Raw genomic sequence first — 19,688 nt, 5'->3', positions numbered from 1 at the left:
GTAGGTGCGCGAGGCGAGCCGCAGAAGCGGGCTCGCAGATGTGAGACTTAGCCACAGGTACGGCTAGTCACATGTCGTGCATGTTCCGCAAATGCGGACAATCGACTGCAGGAGCGGTCCCGCAAAAGCGGAGATTCTTTCGCAGGTGCGGAAAACCGCTAGGCAGAATGGGAGCATTTAAGTCGAGACTTAGGCTCATTTCTTCATTTCTCTCACTTGTTGATCGGATTTAGAGCTCTTTGAGGAGGAATTTTCACCTAGCACTTTGAGGTAAGTAATTTCTATATAATATGAGTTTAAATCATGCATTATGGGTAGATTTTAACGTAATAATTATGGAAATTATAAGTTTAGTGTTAAGACCTAGGTCTTTGATAAAAATAGGATTTGACAACGAAAATGGTTGTGGAATTGAGTAGAAATTATATATTTGGGTTCGTGAGGCTATGGATAATATTTATCTTTGAAAATTTCCGGAATCCATGCACGTGGGCTCGGGGCCGAATTTTAGGAATCTTCCAATTTGAGTTGGGTTATGATTCTAGAAGCTAAATTATGAACTTTTGAGTATATTTTGATTAATTTATATAATATTTGAGTAGTTTTGGATTGTTCGGCATCGACTTGGGGCTTTTAGAGCGAATTTGTGGATCGGAAAGTAAGCTTGGGAACAAGGTAAGTCTCTTGCCTAACCTTATGAGAGGGAATTTACCCCATAGGTATTTTAATTACTATTTGCTGCTAATTGTGGGTGCTACGTACGCACAAAGTGACGAGAGTCCGTCCGTAGCTACAAATCATGCTTATGTCCAGGTAGTTTTAGGACTTTAACATGTAATATTTGTATTATTTGCACTCTACTAGTTAATTTAAGTGCTTAAATTATATTGAAACTTGATAAAGGATTTGTAAAAACCGAACTTCATTTACTTTGAGTTTTTGGCGGGTTACTTGACTGTTGGTAGAAATTGTGCCTCCTTGTGTATTAGTCCCGTAGTAGCCGTTAAATCGGAGTTTGTAGAGTATTCTCTTCTTGTGGAGCGAGTCGAACGCCTCGACAGTATAATAGATGATTTATGGTTCATGTTTGTCGACCCTCGGCAGTGTACACGTTATTCTAGATCAAGCCGTACGACCTTAGCATAAATCGTGCGTAATAATGCTCGGAGTCCGATTATACTTGATATTACTTTCAATGACTTGAGAAATAATAATTTACTTGATGGCTCATATTTGTTGAAGTTAGTAGGTGCTAATTAGGAGCTCTTAATTGACATCTAGTTAAAGAGTCACTTATTTGCTGTTCATTATTGCGTTATTATTATTGATGTATTTCATGCCTATTTAGAATTTCTATACTTTATTTATTGGCCCATAGTAAGTATCGATATCGACCCCTCGTCACTACTTGTTCGAGGTTAGACGAGATACTTACTGGGTACATGTTGTTTATGCACTCACGCTGCACTTCTGTACTAATCGTGCAGGATTTGAGGCAGGTGCATTTGGCAGTCATTCAAGTGCATACCCCCGTTACCCCGAGGCGTAGTGGTGAGCTGCTCTCTGTGTCTGTTCTGTAGCACCCGCAGTCTCTCTTTTGTAATTTATTTTTCTGTCTATCTATTCCACACAGTAGTATAGATGGTTTTTGTATATTCTACTAGTTTCTCATACACTTGTGATACGGGGTTTTGGGAATATTATAGTAGACACTTTCTGGTTTTGAGTATTAAATTCATTGTATTTACTCTTTCGTTAGTTTGTTCTTTACTTTACTATAATTTTCCACTAATTATTTTCTTAATAAATAAAAATCAACTACTTTGAAATTATTAAAAATAACAAATACATGACTAGTACATCGTTGGCTTGCCTAGCGTCGACGTTGGGCGCCATCACGACCTATAGGACAAATTGGATTATGACAACTTGGAATCTGAGCACCAGGTTCACGTAGGTCTCACAAGTCATGAGCAAGCCTAATAGAGTCTTGCGGATTGGTGTGAAGATATCCGTACTTATCTTCGAGAGGCTATAGGGTGTTAGGAAACCTCTCTTTCTTCATCTCCTATAGTGTAGTTAATGTTATGCTAAGTATCTTTCTCTTATTATCTCACAGATGGTGAGAACACGCGCATCAGATGTACTAGGCCGTGGAGGAGCTGCTCCCCCTATTGGTAGAGGCTGGGGGGGGAGGGGGGGGCTCCAGCTATTTCCAGAGGATGAGGGCGCCCTAGAGTTGCTCCAGTCGTGCCACCAGTGGATCCAGTGGAGGATCCTGTTATTGAGAAGCAGGGCGAGGTACCTGCAACTGAGCCATCCCCAGCGGATTTCATGTATGCACCATGATTCCAGGAGGTTATGGGTCGTATGTTGTGGTTTATGGACTCTATAACATATGTTATTTTATTTCCAGTGGACCCAGCCACATCTCAGGCGGGAGGGGGAGCACATATCCCTACCGCTCAGGCTCCAGGACATGCTACTGTCGTATATCAGACCCCGGGTGCACTACCCATGGGCGGAGCTCAGCTAGTTGTAGCGGCTATACTAGAGCCCAGACCAACCCCAACCGGCGAGCCGCAGAAGCTATTGGATAGATGGACCAGACTACGTCCTCCTGCTATTGGCGGTGAGCGATATGAGGACCCCCATGACTTTATTGATCGTTGCATGGACAGACTGCACAACATGAGGATATTGGAGTCCCACGGGGTGGACTTTACCACCTTTCAGCTGGAGGGTAGGGCCCGTAGATGGTGACAGTCCTATCTTCTTAGTAGACATGCAGGTTCTCCTCCCTTAACTTGGGACCAGTTCACACGTCTCTTTCTGGAGAGATACATCCCACCCTCTTCGAGGGAAGAGTTACGGGGTCAGTTCGAGCAGCTCCAGCAGGGTCAGATGTCTGTGACCGACTATGAGGCGAGATTCTCTGAGTTGTCTCGCTATGCACTTATGATACTCCCCACTGATGCAGAGAGAGTGCAGAGGTTTATTGCGGGTTTGCACTATGGTATCCAGGTCACTATGGCCCGAGATATTGAGAAGGGGACTCCTTACGAGCAGGTTGTGGAGATAGCTTGGAGGATCGAGGGTATTCGTCAGCAAGGCCGAGAGCAGGCACCGAGGGACAAGTAGTTTTGATATTTTGGAGGGTTCAGTGGTGCTCCGTCTGGGGCAGAGATTAGTTTGTAAGAGGTCAGTCTAGCAGGCCCACATATCCAGCATTGCCACCTTCTCGAGGTGCTCTAGTGCGGCCCTATTTCAGTGCCACTCTAGAGAACTCCTACCATCCACTTGCTATTCAGGGTTCCTCCAGTAGGAGTTCATGTCCCCAGAGTCAGACTCAGGGTCAGTCATCTTCCGCACAGAGAGGTTGCTTTGAGTGCGGGGATCTTGGTCATATGAGGAGATTCTACCCCAAGCTTCGGGTCAAGGCAGTACAACTGGGTCATCGGCTCATGATTACTGCACCAGCTGCCGCACCAGCCATCCAGCTGCCCATAGGCAGAGGGCAGGTGGGTAGGGGCTGCCCTAGAGGTGGAGGTCAGTCAGGTGGCGCACCAGCTAGGTTCTATGCCTTTCCAGCCATACCAGATAGAGTAGCCTCAGATTGTGGCAGCGGGTATTATTTCTGTCTGCGGTAAGGATGCTTCGGTACTATTTGATTTAGGGTCTACGTATTCATATGTTTCATCTCTGTTTGCTCATTTTTTGGGTGTTCCTCGCGGGTCCTTGGGTACTTCTGTATATGTGTCCACGCCAATAGGCGATTCTGTTGTGGTGGATCAGATTTGTCAGTCATGTAACTTGACTTTCTGTGGTTATAAGACCAGAACGGATCTTTCATTGCTCGACATGACCGACTTTAAGGTCATCTTGGGCATGGACTGGTTGTCCCCATATCATGTCGTCGTTGACTATCATGCCAAGACTGTTACCTTGGCGATACTAGAGTTGCCTAGATTGGAGTGGAATGGCTCATCTATCAGTGCATCTAGTCGGGTTATCTCTTTCCTAAAGGCTCGACACATGATCGAGAAGAGTTATTTGGCTTATGTAACCTATGTTATACTGCTGCAGAGACTCCAACGATTGATTCAGTGCCCAAGGTGTGGGAGTTCTCCTATGTGTTTCCTTCTAATCTACTAGGCATGCCACCAGATCGTGATATCGATTTGGCTCCAGGTACCCAGCCTATCTCTATTCCATCGTACCACATGGAGTGAACAACTTAAGGAGTTGCTAGCAAAGGGGTTCATCAGGCCGAGTATGTAACCTTGAGGTGCACCGATGTTGTTAGTGAAGAAGAAGGATAGGACTATGCGGATGTGCATTGATTAACGACAGTTGAACAAAGTTACCATTAAGAACAAGTACTCATTGCCGCGTATTGATGATTTGTTTGACTAGTTGTAGGGTACCAGGGTGTTCTCTAAGATCGACTTGAGATCGGGGTATCATCAGCTGAATATTCGTGCTTCGGATATTCCAAAGATGGCTTTCCAGACTAGATATGGTCACTATGAGTTTCTAGTGATGTCCTTCGGCTTGACCAATGCCCCAGTGACGTTTATGGATTTGATGAACCGAGTGTTCAAGCCATATATTGACTCGTATGTCATTGTCTTCATTGATGACATATTGATCTACTCACGTAGCATGGAGGAGCACGAGCAACATTTGAGAGTTGTGCTTCAGACCTTGCGAGGACAGAAGTTATATGCTAAGTTCTCCAAGTACGAGTTCTGGTTAGATTTTGTGGCATTCTTGTGGCATATTGTGTTAGGCGAGGGTATTAAGGTAGATCCCAGGAAGATCGAGGCATTCCAGAGTTGGCCTCGTCCTACCATAGCGACCAAGATCAGGAGTTTCTTGGGGTTAGCTGGTTATTATCGCCGGTTTGTGGAGGGATTCTCATCTATTGTAGCACCTTTGACTAGATTGACCAAGAAGGGTGCTCCATTCTGATGGTCCGATGATTGCGAGGTGAGATTTCAGAAGCTCAAGACAGCTTTGACTACCACATCGATCTTAGTGTTGTCTTCCAGTTTAGGGTTGTATACTGTGTATTGTGACGTTTCACGTATTGGCCTAGGTTGTGTATTGATACAGCATGGGCGATTTATTGTATATGTTTCACGTCAGCTGAAGCCCCACGAGACGAGTTACCCCGTACATGATTTGGGTTTGGCCGCGATAGTTCATGCTCTCAAGATCTTAAGGCAATATCTTTATGGGGGTTCCTGTGAGGTTTACACCGATCATCACAGCTTGCAGCATTTGTTCAAGTAGAGGGATCTCAATTTGAGGCAGCGCATGTGACTTGAGTTACTAAAGGACTATGATATTACCATCATTTATCATTCGGGCAAGGCGAATGTGGTTGCGGATGCCTTGAGTAGAAAGGCCGATAGTATGGGTAGTTTGGCATTCATTTCAGCAGAGGAGAGACCATTGGCTTTGGACATTAGATCTTTGGCTAACAGACTTGTGAGATTGGATATTTCAGAGCCCAGTTGAGTTCTTGCATGCGTCATCGCTCAGTCTTCATTATTCGAGCAGATCAAGGCTCGTCAGTATGACAATCAACACTTGCTGGTTCTTAGGGAGACGGTACTACATGGTGGTTCTAATGAGGCTACTATCGGTGATGATAGTGTTCTGCGACTCCAGGGTCATCTATTGTGTTCCTAATATTGATGGATTGAGGGAGAAGATTCTATAGGAGGCACACAATTCTCGGTATTCTATTCATCCAAGTGTTACGAAGATGTATCGCAACCTGAGGCAACATTATTGGTGGCGGCAGATGAAGAAGGACATAGTTGAGTATGTAACGAGATGCCTAAATTGCTAGCATGTTAAGTATGAGCACCAGATGTCAGGTGGCCTACTTTAGCAGATGGTTATACTTGAGTGGAAATAGGAGCGCATCACCATGGACTTCATAGTTGGGTTGTCGCGGACGCTGAGGAAGCTTGATGTCATTTAGGTCATTGTCGACAGGTTGATTAAGTCGACACACTTTATTCCGGTCGTGACTACATACTATTCGGAGAGATTGGCCAAGATTTACATTCAGAAGATTGTTCGGTTGCATGGTGTGTCTGTTTCCATCATTTCAGATAGAGGCCTTCAGTTCACTTCGCACTTCTGGAGTGCAGTACAGGGCAAGTTGGGTACCCGAGTAGAGCTCAGCATAACCTTTCATCCGTAGACCGATTGGCAGTCGGAGCGGACGGTTCAGATCTTGGAAGATATGCTTAGAGCATGTGTGATTGACTTCGGAGGACAGTGGGATCGATTCTTGCCTTTGGCCAAGTTTGCTTATAACAACAGTTATCAGTCCAACATTGAGATGGCTCCATTTGAGGCTTTGTATGGTCGGCGATGTCATTCGCCTATCAGATGGTTTGAGCCCGGCGAGGCTAGGTTATATGGCACTGATTTAGTGAAGGATGCCTTGGAGAAGGTGAAGTTAATTCAGGAGTGACTTTGCATAACACGGTCCAGATAGAAGAGTTACGCGGATCATGAGGCGCGTTATTTATCATTTATGGTGGGCGAGAAGGTTCTCTTGAAAGTGTCATCGATGAAGAGAATCATGAGGTTCGGGAAGAAGGGCAAGTTGAGCCCAAGGTTTATTGGTCCATTTGAGGTGTTGAGGCGAGTTGGGGAGGTTGTTTATGAGCTTGCTTTGCCTCCCAGTCTATCGAGAGTTCATCCGATCTTCCATGTGACTGTGCCCAGGAAGTATCATGCCGACAGGTCATATATGTTAGACTACAACATGGTTCAGCTAGATGAGTGCCTAGGTTTTGAGGAGGATCCAGTTGCCATTGTTGATATGCAGGTTTGCCAGTTGAGGTCTAAGAAGATTTATGTGGTAAAGGTCCAGTGTAAGGGTCAACCACTCGATGAGGCAACTTGGGATACCGAGGAGGACATGCGGAGCATATATCCACACCTATTCAACACTCCACGTATGATTCTAGACCCGTTCGAGGACGAACGTTTATTTAAGAGGTGGAGAATATAACGACCCGACCGATAATTTTTCTTTTTAAATCTCGGTTCACCTAATTAAGACTCCTCGTACGTGCCTTTACTGCTTTATAACATTCAGGGATGGTTGGTTCGGATTTGGAAGGGTTCGGGTTGAAATCGGAACACTTAGTTCCTTGATAGTGGCCCATAATGGCCAAGTTTGACGTGAGTAAACGACCTCGGAATCGGGATTTGACGGTCCTAATAGGTTCGTATGATGATTTTTGATTTGGGTGTGTGTTCGGATTGGGTTTCGGATGAACCGGAAGCATTTCAGCGCTTAATGTTGAAAGTTGACGCATTAAAGGTTTTTAAGTTCTTTAAGTTTGGTTTTGAGTAGTTTTTGGTGTTATTGAGGTCCGTTTGGGATTTTGAGCCTGAGAATAGTTCCGTATGGTGATTTATGACTTGTACGCAAAATTTAGTGTCATTCCGAGTAGTTTAAGTATGATTCGGCGCGTTCGGAATAAGTTAGAAAAAAAACTTGAAGTTCATAAGTTGATTCGATTTGGTTTTGGGGTGCGATTCTTAGTTTTGATGTTGTTTTACAAGTTTCGAGGGTTTGAGTGAGTCCATTTTATGTTTACGAACTTGTTGGTATGTTTGGTCAAGGCCCTGGGGTCCCCGTGTAGGATTCAGAGGGTCGACGGAGCTTGATTGCTCTTTGGAGAAAAGCTGAAGGTGGCTGGCATCTGGTGCGTTCGCACCTACGATAGGAACGACCGTAGGTGCGGCGTCTTGTTCGCAGAAGTGAAATGGAGGGGAGTCAGCGAGGTCCGCAGAAGCGAACTCGCTTCTGAGATGAAGGGGTCCGCAGATGCACGAGAGGCAGCCTGGCCATGGTCGTAGGTGCGCGAGGCAAGCTGCATAAGCGGTCTCGTAGATGCGGGACTTGGCCGCATGTACGTCTTGTCGTGCGTGTTCCGAAGATGCGGAGAATCGACCGCGGGAGCGGTCCCGCAGAAATGGAGACTCTTCCGCAGGTGCGAAAAACCGATGGGTAGAAGGGGTGCATTTAAGTCGAGACTTAGGCTCATTTCTTCATTTCTCTCACTTGTTGATCGAATTTAAAGCTCTTTGAGGAGGGATTTTCACCAAGCACATTGAGTTAAGTAATTTCTATACAATATGAGTTTATATCATGCATTATGGGTAGATTTTAACGTAGAAATTGTGGAAATTATAAGTTTAGTGAAAAGCCTAGGTCTTTGATAAAAATGGGATTTGACCACGAAAATGATTATGGAATTGAGTAAAAATTATATATTTGGGTTCGTGAGGCTATGGGTAATATTTATCTTCAAAAAAATTCGGAATCCGGGCACGTGGTCCCGAGGACGAATTTTAGGAATCTACCAATTTGGGTTGGGTTATGACTCTAGATACTAAATTATGAACTTTTGAGTATATATATTAATTAATTTATATAATATTTGACTAGTTTCAGATTGTTCGGCATCGACTTGGGGCTTTTAGAGCGAATTTGTGGACCGAAAAGTGAGCTTGGGAACAAGGCAAGTCTCTTGCCTAACCTTGTAAGAGGGAATTTACCCCAAAGGTATTTTAATTACTATGTGCTGCTAATTGTGGGTGCTACGTACGCACGAAGTGACGAGAGTCTGTCCGTAGCTACAAATCATGCTTATGTCAGAGTAATTTTAGAACTCTATCATGTAATACTTATATTATTTGCACTCTACTTGTTAATTTAAGTGCTTAAATTATATTGAAACTTGATAAAGAATTTGTAAAGACCGAACTTCATTTACTTTGAGTTTTTGGCGGTTTACTTAACTGTTGGTAGAAATTGTGCCTCCTTGTGTATTACTCTCGTAGTAGCCGTTAAATAGGAGTTCGTAGAGTACTCTCTCTTCTTCTGGAGTAGGTCGAACGCCTCAACAGTATAATAGATGATTTATGGTTCATGTCGGTCGACACTCGGTAGTGTACACATTATTCTAGATCGAATCATATGACTTCAGCATAAATTGTGCGTAATAATACTCGGAGTTCGATTACACTTGATATTACTTTCATGACTTAGAGAAATAATGATTTACTTGATGGCTCGTATTTGTTGAAGTTAATAGGTGCTAATTAGGAGCTTTTCATTGACATCTAGTTAAAGAGTCACATATTTACTGTTCATTATTGCGTTATTATTATTGATGTATTCCATGGCTATTTAGAATTTCTGTACTTTATTTATTCGCCCATAGTAAGTGTCGATGTCGATTCCTCGTCACTACTTTTTCGAGGTTAGACTAGATACTTACTGGGTACATGTTGTTTATGTACTCACGCTACACTTTTGCACTAATCGTACAGGATCTGAGGCAGGTGCATCTGGCAGTCATTCAGGTGCATACCCCTGTTACCCCGAGGCGTAGTGGTAAGTTGTTCTCTGTGTCCGTTCTGCAGCTCCCGCCGTCTCTCTTTTGTATTTATTTTTCTGTCTATCTATTCCAGGCAGTAGTATAGATGGTTTTTGTATATTCTACTAGTTGCTCATACACTTGTGACACCAGATCTTTGGTATATTCTAGTAGACACTTTCTGATTTTTTAGTATTAAATTCATTGTATTTACGTTTTCGTTAGTTTTTGCTTTACTTTAGTATAATTTTCCACTAATCATTTTCTTAATAAATAAAAATCAACTACTTTGAAATTATTAAAGCGAACAAATACATGACTAGTTCACCGTTGGCTTGCCTAGCGGCGACGTTGGGTATCACTACGGCCTATAGGGAAAAATTGGGTCGTGACACTTCTAAAAGGTCAAAATTGCATATTTTGTTTTTGGAAAAAATATTTATTAGAAAATAGAGGTGTTTGACCAAGTTTTTTTTTTTTATGAAGAAAGGTATTTTTGAGTAATAGGAGAAGTTGCTTTTTAGCTTGCAAGTAGAAACCAGAAAATTTAGCTTCCCCAAAAAGGTTTTTCGTCGATTCATTTTATATTGGACTAGGCACAAAACTTAAAAAAGAAAGACTTCTAGCATGTACCAAAAATATTTTTAAAACTTGTGATCTTAAACATCACATGATATTTCTATAGCTATAAAAATACATCAGTAATGTAAAATTAAAAATTTAAAGTGAAAGGGCTTCCAATATAAATATATCACTATTGTTTTTGAAAAAAAAAAAACGAAAAATGAAAGAGTGGAGTAGAGAGAGTACTAAGAGACACCATAACTAGTTCTTATAATTGAATGTTAAAAATTGTTTGGGAAAATTATAATCGAGAATAGTGTTATTTGAAATTGTAACAAGCCATGAAGCAAATGACACAGTACACATAGTCCAATAACAAAAATAAATCAATGTGCTCTTACTCATTTAGCCTTAACTTCACTCTCATGCATGGTGCAACCAAAGATAGTGTTGGATAGATTTCTAAATATCACATTCTAGTTCTATTATATAGTCAATTGAAGTTGTATTAACGATGCACAAAACAACACCAATTACGCTTCAATCCCAAGCAAGTTTAGGTCGGGTCGGCTATTCGTATTTTTACAATTCAGATCACTCCAATTAATATAGTCTCAGTCTGATACTATAAAATTTTAGTTTCTCTTAACATTAGAAGATCTCTACATTTTCTATCTACATTGACAATTTTACAGAAACTACATTGTGTAAAGAGATTAACAGGGGAACAAACAAATGACGGAGCTGGTTTCACTTTCACTCAGAAAAAAATGATTACAGCTGAAGAAATTACAGTGTACATTACATTTACATATAATGAATGTTGGGTCCAGCCTCTGCATACTTACACCTATGATGATCTTTTCAAAAATCAACAATATTAACTACAACACATGATGTGGAAGAATATTAAAAAACACAAAGAAAAGAAAAGAAAACATATTTTACAAAGAAATCAGAGTGTAAAACCCCTATTTACATTTTTCACCTCCTATAAGGAAGTCTCCATTTCTTATGCCAATATATTGACACTCTAGACCACGAAGGGAACCCAAAATTGTACTCTATAGGACGGTCTAACGGCCTGCCCACTGTTAATGGTAACCACACATACCTCGAATCCCTCAAGTCAGCCGGATTCCACCTATCAGCCATAAAAATAAAGAGACCAGGTATTCCGGGCAATGGAAGCACAAATGTACTCTGAGCAAAGAAAGTAGTTAGCCGAAATATTTTGTTCCCGCCAATGCATGGGTTTCCAATGGTCTCCCACGGCCCCATAATCGATTCGGATGCATGAGCTAGGGCCTCATTCGGAGACCAACTAGTGCAGCCGGACGTGATCATGTAATATGTCCCTTGGTGCTTAAATAGAGCAGGTGCTTCCCTGTGTTGTCCGACAAGAATCCTTCTCACTGTCTCAGTTACATCTACATAATCTTTGTTAAGTGGACCAATATGAAGCTCACTGTTTTTGTCGGATGAGTAGACAAGATATGCAACGCCATCATCATCTTTGAAGAGTGTCATGTCCCTACTATCATATCCATGAGGTCGTTTGCTATACAAATAATTGAAGGGGCCAGTGGGGAAATCACTAATGGCAACACCTACAGAAGCTTTAGTGTAGTTCGCATCATCAATATGCATCCACATTAGGTATTTACCTGTCTTCTCATTGTAAATTACTTTTGGCCTCTCTAGCACATTCGATTTGTGTAAATCATGTGTCTCATTTTTTTCTTCAGCTGCTAAAACAATGCCTTCATTTTTCCATGTCCACAAATCTTTTGATGAATAGCAACCGACACCAATGACATCAACCTGAAAGACAAAAGCACGGAGATGAAAAGCTGCAAATGTTAAGGCACAAATGATTATCGACAAAGAAAAGATATTTGGCCTTAGTCAAAAAAGCTGATATGACCACCAATGTCAGATAATGGATAAGACATCATTTTTGAAGGAACTAATGAATTCCCAGTACCTACCTGATTCAACAGTATTTGAGGAAAAGAAGATCAGGAAGGTTTTATAATGGGCTATGCACATAAAATATATTGTCATGGTTTCACTAAAGCACTTCATGGCCTGTGCAAAATTTTGGTCGACATCAGAAAAATCTAGTCTAATCATGATCAACATTAACAACAACTAAGTCACATTTCATATATGTCACAGTTGCCTGAGAACTATATCTCTACCATGTCTGAGATTCCCGAACACATTTTCCAATGCTCATATCCTACCTGCCAATGATTCCTAAAGTCCTAACTGGCACAACAAGAATGCATACATTTGGATTAGCAAGTTATCTCATTTTAGCATGAAAAATGAGAGACTTTACAACCTAAGCACAAAACTAGTACATGTTCCTTTATTTCTGACTATAAGGTGCTGTACCTTTTATCTTCATAGGCAGGCACTTCCGTAATGCTTTTCCTCAGTATTACTAGACTATAATTGCAGACACAGCTGCAATAAGGGGGAATTTTTGAGAGAAAATCCATCTCCTACCATAATCAAGTTACAACTCACAAATTCATAGGGTAAGTCGATGAGGCAAAGAGACAATAGAACTTATCTTCCAAATTCAATTGTTAAATCTCTTAAGTTTCAGCAGTTAAAAAGGCCTGGAATAATGTTCGATTTAAGGTTTTCAGGGACAAACAGCAAATAATCTCTTCTTCTACAATGATTTTATTTGATCAGGATACTGATATCATAGACCATGGGATCCTAGACACATAAATCTCTCTTCATATTCACTCTGTTCTGCCATTTCTCCTTTTCTTTTCATTTCTTCCTATTCCATCTATCATCCTATCTGACCGGAATACTAAAATGCCTCCATGTCTTTTCATTCTCACTCAGTCTATCATCTTCTTCTTTCCTATTCAGTTTACCCTGTCAATTTTGGAGAAGCAAATAGGTTTTTCTTTTTACAGAGCACTGTCATTGCTTTAAAACACCCATAAAGAGCATACAAGGCCATCGAGCTGCTGACATCTAAAAGATAAGAAACATGCTTGAGAACCTAAAAGGTGGGTCGGTGTATCAATTGCACAGCTTTCATGAGTGTAAGTTTATCAACAGATGGAATCAACTAAAAGAGCATTCAGACTGATAATAGAATAGGGAGAACCAATAGATGATAATCTTATCCCAAAAAATACTATTTACTGCATAATTGTCATATTATTTCATAAAGCACACTAATGGATCATAAACTTATAGAAAATGGAGGAAAGGAAGTCATAAATATGCCGATGAATCATTAACCAATAGAATGGAGGAAAGGACCATATGAGCTCTAGGACAGAATGCGGCAACGTAACTGAATATTTTCGTTACTGTCTAAGGAAGAACACGAGCAAGACAAAGCCATGATGATTTCTGTTTAAAGAGTGCTCTTGGAATGGCTGAAGGTCTTCTTTTGTTCTCATTTTCAGTATCGTTTATTCAAGCACAAACAATATAAGAGAAGAGAGAGGAGAAGGGCCTAGGGAACAAGATGTAGAATTGAAGTTCTGGAAAACACGGAGTAAATTGGCATTAACTAATATAAACTGATTAACCCATAACCATGCACCATTCTGAAACTTACCCTTGCTGCTCCTTTTTTGTGAGCATGGTAAGTGGGGCCATCTTTATATTCTCCATACCAATAATACATTTTTGTCCTTGAATCATAAAGAATGCCTCCCCCATGAGCTTGTATAGGGTTTCCCTCAGTATCCAACCACATTCTTCCTGGCCGGTAGTAATAGGTATCATTCCCATAGTTCTTCCTAGGATCCACAACAGTTCTTTGACCAGGGAAAAACACATGCCTTAGCTGGGAAGACTCGTCTAGGAATTCATCAATCAAGGTCGTTGGCCTTTTAGGCTTCCGTTTGGCAGCACGTGGGGATCGCTTCCTGGGTGGTGGAAGCTGTATATTCTCCTTCTCAACCTCTTCAAGCTCCCGAAACTGTGTCTGCTGGCTTATACTTAAGTGAGTCCCGCCGCTTTGCACATTTCTTTGATAAGTAAAGGAGCACAGCTGAAGTAAAAGAAGGCACCCTACTAGGCTCCATATGACAATTGGAAACAATCTGCCCCCTGCATTGCAACGTAAAAAGGTTGATTTCCTGGATTTGGTCTTGACCTCACGATGTACCCTTTTTATCAACAAAATTCTGCAGTTAAGAAAATGAGAGCTACGGAAATCCAAGCTAAAGTCACAACCACAAAAGATATATGTGGCGCATAATTGAGACAACAGGCATATGCTCATGAATGTAAGGACACATCTCAATACAATATATATATCTCGGCAAACATTACTAGTTTATCATATATGAAAGTGCAAAACTTGTATGAATAAAAAAGTGAACAGCCAGAAAATGAAAAAGTGCATCGAGTGTCCTGGAGTCCATAAGAAGATAATTGATGAGACATTTAAAACACTATATACAAGTGTAATCAATGAGTTCTTGACCTAAATGGTCCCTTAAGTTCAAGAGTTGATCTATCTGACACTGAACATAAACAGCCTCCAAGTTTATATTTTTTTATCCAGTTTTGTCCCAACAGCTAATGACATCTTTGGAGCAAATGATAACCAGATGAGAAAATTACCAAAATCAACCCTATCTTAACGGATTGGAATAAATTCATGTCAAGCATTACACTAACCAATTTTTTTTAGATAAATATTACACTAACCAAGAATATCATCTAAAGTATGCAATTTTAATGCCAGTATAGGAATAACTATAAGAACTATCTTTAATCTAAAAACAAAATTTTCAGCAGAGACCATAGAAAAGCAACATTGTTCGGCTAAAGATCCAAAATAAACACCACAGAGGACCAGGGTTTAAATCCTGATAGACAAAAAAAGGTTCAGTGATTTCCTCTCAGGTCGAAGATACTAGACTCCGGTTTGGCCATAGATTTTGGCAATTTTTTTTCAAATTATTTTTTGAAAATATTGTTTGTTCATGGAATATGATAAGTTTTTGAAAAAAAAATAAAAAATTAAATTTTTTTTAAGTTACCAAAAACTAGTTTAGGGCAATTTTTGGGTTAAATTTTTTCTCTCTCCTAAATCGTGAGCGTGTTATCAAATAAAATGAAGGTCAAAACACAACAATCTATGTGCAAAAGCTAGCTAGCTATTTTTCGAGTAGCACACAAACTAACCCGGCCAAATAGGCATAACATAAATCCACAAACACCATTGGGCCAACCTCAGAAAAATATGAGCCAAACAAACTACAAGAAAAAACTTACCAGAACACAGCCTAGTCGTGGATTGAACAAAGTCTCTCGACATATGTTTCTTTGGTAAATGCTCGTGTCAGCTCAAACAGCAATCTTTACTCTGCTGAGCAAAAGTTAAACTAATCATCAAGTTCTGTGTATTTGAATTTTCAGAAAATCAGTCCTCAAGAATCCCTTTTGGGTATATGAATTTCACAAAAACATCTAGTGATATAAGTTGTTAAGAAACCATTTTGGGGTATTTCATTTCTGTATAGAGTTTTCACAAAATAAGCTATAGAATTTCAAAAGAACCCAATTTTGGGTTACTTATTCCGGTGAATTCTTGTACCAATAAACAAAGAGAATAAAGGGAGGTTGAGTACAAGTGTTTTTGTTGGATCTTGAATTAATGTTCATGAATACTTTGAGGATAATAATGATGACGAAGGAAACTTCAGACCAAAGTTCCTGTGTCGGCCCTCTACTTTCCCCTCTCTCTTCAGCACTTTCTCTAAACTTTACACACACAAAAAGTTTCCCAAATTAGTACATACATGGGATTTTCCCTAAGAAGAATATTTTGTTGCGAATAAAATAAAATATACTTATGTGAAAACATGGTTTTATTAAATACTCATGCTTGTAAAGATATGTATAATTAATTTATTAAATTGGTGTAAACACTCTTGTTGATAATTTTATCAAGGCTAATAGCACGTTAGGTCAAGTTTCTCCAAAGGCCAAAAGTATTTTTTTTCTCCCTAAAACACTTTGTTTTCTTAACTTAGGATGTTTGGCCAAAATTTTTGGTAGAAAAAAATACTTTTGGGAAGAAGAATAAGCAGTTTTTGATAAGCGTAAAAAAGTAGTTTCTTCCGCCAAAAATAAAAGTTGAAGTAGTTTTGACTTTTCTTCTTACCAAAAATATCCTTAACAAAATATTGTATATACCAAAATAACCGTTAAATCTAATACTTAAGATATTAATGTATAAATATTTTTTCTTATTTTTAGGATAATTTTCTAATATATAGTAACTTTAGGGGTGAATGATTTTTAATATATTTGAATAATATTAAAAGAATTAAAGTACTTTTTAATTTTATTTTCATATTTTACTTAAATAAAATGAAAAGATTTAATTATTACCTGTAATAATAAATTTTTGAGATTACTTATTTACTAATAATATTAACTATTAAATAAATCTATTCATGTCCTTATTTGTAATTTGATACTTAAAAATACTTTTTAAAAAGTTTGGCCAAACACAAATTATTGTTCAAACGTGATTTTTAGAGTGATTAGCCAAAACACAAATCGTTTCTTTCCGATTTTTTTAAAAAATACTTCTCAAAATATACTGATTTTTTCGGGTCGGCCAAACAAGCTATAAGGCTGTTGGAATTTGAAGTTTTCTTTTTGTTTCATACTGCCTACTAGTGAATCTAATTCCATTTTGGGCCCCAAGAATAAAAACTCCCTATAAAAAGGTTCTTCGTTCATAGGCATTGAACTTTTTGCTCCAGTTTGTTCATATATTTTGACTTTATTTTTTTATTTTTTTAAATTAAAAACATTAAATATGAGATGTTTTGGAGAAAAAAATTTAAAAATTTTCAAGTTCCCAAATTTTGGTTTAGGGCAGTTTTTGAGTGAAATTTTTTCTTCCACTTATAAAATTTTAACTTTTCTTCAAATAAAATGCATGTCCAAATATAACTTCAACTTTCAAAAATTATTTTTCACCACAACTTCAAAAACTCTTTTTTTAAGTTTCAATCAAATCTATATCCAAACGCTAGTTTAAACTTTGAATTAAAATCTTTTTAACTTCAAACTCAAAGCTTCTATTAAGGGTAAGAAAATATCCCTCGTTCTAAATACATTTGGTGGTAGTTGGATTTTTAAGTTAACTAGTGCAAAGGCGCATCTAGCGCCAATGAAGTAGCCAATGATATTTTTAACTTCTTTTTAGTATATATAATTTGAGCAAATCTTGTTAAGTATTTGCACAAATTATCAGACAAGAGTGAGTTGCTCTAGTGGCGAGCACCTTCCATTTCTAACTAAGAGGTTGTGAGTTCGAGTCACCTCAAGAGCGAGGTAGAAAATTCTTGGAGGGAGAGAGCCGAGGGTCTGTCGAAAACAGCCTCTTGTTATTTGCACGAACTACACGTAATACTTATTTCCTAAAGCAAAGCCTTAATAAGAGATTTTTGGTATATATATGTATAGCATCGTTGTTTGAAAAATTAGTCGAGTATGTGAAATGGAAAAAATGAGAACTTGGTTTTATAAAGTACAAACTAACTTAACATTGATTGCATCACAACTGAAATGAGAGAACCCAGAAATATACTTCCTCCGTCCCAACTTATGTGATATTTTTTTTAATTAGTCCCCTTTTTATATTTGGTAATAATTCAACTTTAATATTTTTTTTTATCCTTAATGAGATGATTTCTAGCCATACAAGTTCCTATGATTTGTTTTAAATCACAAGTTTCAAAAGTCTTTCTTTATTTCATAATCTTCATGTCCAGTCAAATACCTTCATATAAATTGGGCTCGGGGAGGAGGGGGGAGTATAATTTATACGAGAAAAATAAATGATAAGTTAGATTATTAGATATAGTTATGTGACTAACTAATGAATAGAGAAAAATAATTCAGTAAATACGTAAAATAAGATTGGCAGAAAACTATTTTGGTTACATTAATTAGAGGAAGAAATTAAGTTATTAAACACTAATATGAAAAGAAACAAAATTATCAACAATAAGAAATAATTATATAAATTATACTATACTATATATTGAGAAATAGTAATTTTGGGACCCTTAAATTCTTGGGGCCTTGCTTTAGGGTCTGGCCAGCCCTTGGAGTTGTTAATATTGAATATGGAATATTAGTAATGTTATAATTAGTTATGCTGAGATTAGTTAAGATATGATTATTTCTTATCAATTGTTTGGTTTGGTCTATTAAAGGTTTTGATAGGGCAATTCTATCTTTATACATGCTTATCCATTTATTAAAAATTATGGTATTACTAATGTCATAGTTTACTATGTATGTAATAATACTGAATATGATATATAACTAATAAAGGTATTAGTTATACATATATTAAAAGACAATACATATATTAAAAGACACTACCAAACTGTAGATTAATAATACAGGAAAAGGCATAAGTATCCCCTCAAATATATGACCAAAGTTCAATTATACACTTTTCCTTTTCGGTGGTCTTATTACACCTATGAGCTTTTTTGCAGTGGAATTATTGCCACCCTAAATACTGACCGGGCAAATTGTGTGTTTTACTATATCAAAGAGAGAGTGTCTCAAAGAGAGTGTGAGAAGCCAAAACATTTACTTACTACTCTTTTTTTTAAAAGTCTTTTGTCTTTTATTTCTTTTCTTCTTCCGACAAAGCCACCATTGAAAGGCGTTGGGCTCTATTTACAATACCATTATGTTAAATGACTATTTCTCAAAATTCTATGGTTTATTCTTATTTTTGCATTAGCAAAAAAATAAATTTAAAGTTGATTGTATGTACAAGTGTCATCTTTTTATTGGATATTACACTTAATTAATTATGACATAAACTTAAACTAATATTTGTTTCCTTTCTTTTTGAAAATATACAGTTCTTTCCTTACAAAATCGGTAGTAACGATGCTAAAAATATTATCATATGGGAACATCATCTTTTGAACCAAAATCGAAATCGGAAAATTAAAATTTTGGTCTTCATTGTTGTCATGTTGTTGCTATTAGTCATGAAAGAATAAAATAATAAATCAAAACTTGGAACATAATGAGAGAAGAAAGGAGTAATAAAATATACACATGGTATGCGAGTGTGTTTCACCTCCCAAGAAATATCTTGTCATAACAATTCAAGAAGACATTTATTCCATGTTAGAATAGTTCGAGGGGTATAGAAAATATGTAGTTGAAACTTCGGTCGAGGGTACTTATACATTTTCCATTTCATTAAAGCTAATACATATATTATTTTCCCTAATATATCCTACCAAACAGTCCCTTATAGTCTATCTTAAATGTGAATTAAGATTAAGAACACAAAACACGATTAAGGATGAGATCTTGGATTAAAACTAAAATCAAGACCTAAGTAAGAATCCAAATAGTGCAATGTGAATATAACATACTTTGCACTACTTTGATTTGATGTAAGGTTTCAATCTTGCAAAATATCGTAGCGTCTTTTGTTTATCATCACATCATTAGGAAAGAAAGTTTTAAAAGAACGAACTATCCAGTTTGGCCCTTAACAGTATAAATATTATCAATATTAGTTAATTGTCATAAAATGCTATCAATATTAGCGCAATTTGTTATGTATGCTTCTTATAACCCCCCCCCTCCAAAGTACAATTACATTAGTATTATATTAAAAATGAT

The 19,688-nt window shown here is 38.1% G+C and overlaps 3 protein-coding genes across 6 annotated transcripts; 2 read left to right on the top strand and 1 right to left on the bottom strand.

The window, feature by feature from the left end:
• The first annotated feature begins 2,119 nt into the window (after positions 1-2,119).
• On the top strand, positions 2,120-4,232 carry LOC138899138 (uncharacterized). Its single transcript, XM_070185259.1, has 6 exons — positions 2,120-2,177; positions 2,417-2,632; positions 2,792-3,069; positions 3,312-3,549; positions 3,677-3,994; positions 4,087-4,232. Exons 1-6 carry the CDS (start codon positions 2,120-2,122, stop codon positions 4,230-4,232), a joined length of 1,254 nt encoding a protein of 417 aa, XP_070041360.1.
• Positions 4,233-6,562: 2,330 nt separating this feature from the next.
• LOC138899137 (uncharacterized) lies at positions 6,563-7,045 on the top strand. Its single transcript, XM_070185258.1, has one exon. It carries the CDS (start codon positions 6,563-6,565, stop codon positions 7,043-7,045), a length of 483 nt encoding a protein of 160 aa, XP_070041359.1.
• Positions 7,046-10,728: 3,683 nt separating this feature from the next.
• On the bottom strand, positions 10,729-15,765 carry LOC104108596 (uncharacterized). 4 transcript variants are annotated; one of them, XM_070185706.1, is made up of 4 exons: positions 15,426-15,765; positions 15,259-15,395; positions 13,600-14,142; positions 10,729-11,816 (listed from the first exon to the last, which is right to left on the bottom strand). In XM_070185706.1, exons 2-4 carry the CDS (start codon positions 15,313-15,315, stop codon positions 10,977-10,979), a joined length of 1,440 nt encoding a protein of 479 aa, XP_070041807.1. In that variant the 5' UTR covers positions 15,316-15,395; positions 15,426-15,765; the 3' UTR covers positions 10,729-10,976. The 4 variants fall into 4 exon arrangements, with proteins under 4 accessions (XP_070041807.1, XP_033515165.1, XP_070041806.1 ...); XM_033659274.2 differs by having other exon boundaries at positions 13,600-14,096; positions 15,273-15,395; positions 15,426-15,764; XM_070185705.1 differs by having other exon boundaries at positions 15,259-15,765.
• Between the last annotated feature and the right edge of the window lie 3,923 nt (positions 15,766-19,688).

Source organism: Nicotiana tomentosiformis, chromosome 9, assembly GCF_000390325.3.
Source record: "Nicotiana tomentosiformis chromosome 9, ASM39032v3, whole genome shotgun sequence".
In the NCBI taxonomy this organism is placed as follows: domain Eukaryota; kingdom Viridiplantae; phylum Streptophyta; class Magnoliopsida; order Solanales; family Solanaceae; genus Nicotiana; species Nicotiana tomentosiformis.
The sequence above is the reverse complement of the archived record's forward strand: the minus strand, read 5'-3'. Positions and strand labels throughout refer to the sequence as shown.

Coding starts and splice junctions, on each gene's coding strand:
- LOC138899138 (XM_070185259.1), top strand. CDS start 2,120: ATGGTGAGAACACGCGCATCAGATGTACTAGGCCGTGGAGGAGCTGCT. Junction 2,178..2,416: donor AGGAGCTGCTCCCCCTATTG/GTAGAGGCTGGG, acceptor TTTTATTTCCAG/TGGACCCAGCCACATCTCAG. Junction 2,633..2,791: donor ACGTCCTCCTGCTATTGGCG/GTGAGCGATATG, acceptor GTAGACATGCAG/GTTCTCCTCCCTTAACTTGG.
- LOC138899137 (XM_070185258.1), top strand. CDS start 6,563: ATGGTGGGCGAGAAGGTTCTCTTGAAAGTGTCATCGATGAAGAGAATC.
- LOC104108596 (XM_070185705.1), bottom strand. CDS start 15,315: ATGTCGAGAGACTTTGTTCAATCCACGACTAGGCTGTGTTCTGGTAAG. Junction 14,143..15,258: donor GTTCTGGTAAGTTTTTTCTT/GTAGTTTGTTTG, acceptor GTACATCGTGAG/GTCAAGACCAAATCCAGGAA. Junction 11,817..13,599: donor ACAAAAAAGGAGCAGCAAGG/GTAAGTTTCAGA, acceptor TTTGTCTTTCAG/GTTGATGTCATTGGTGTCGG.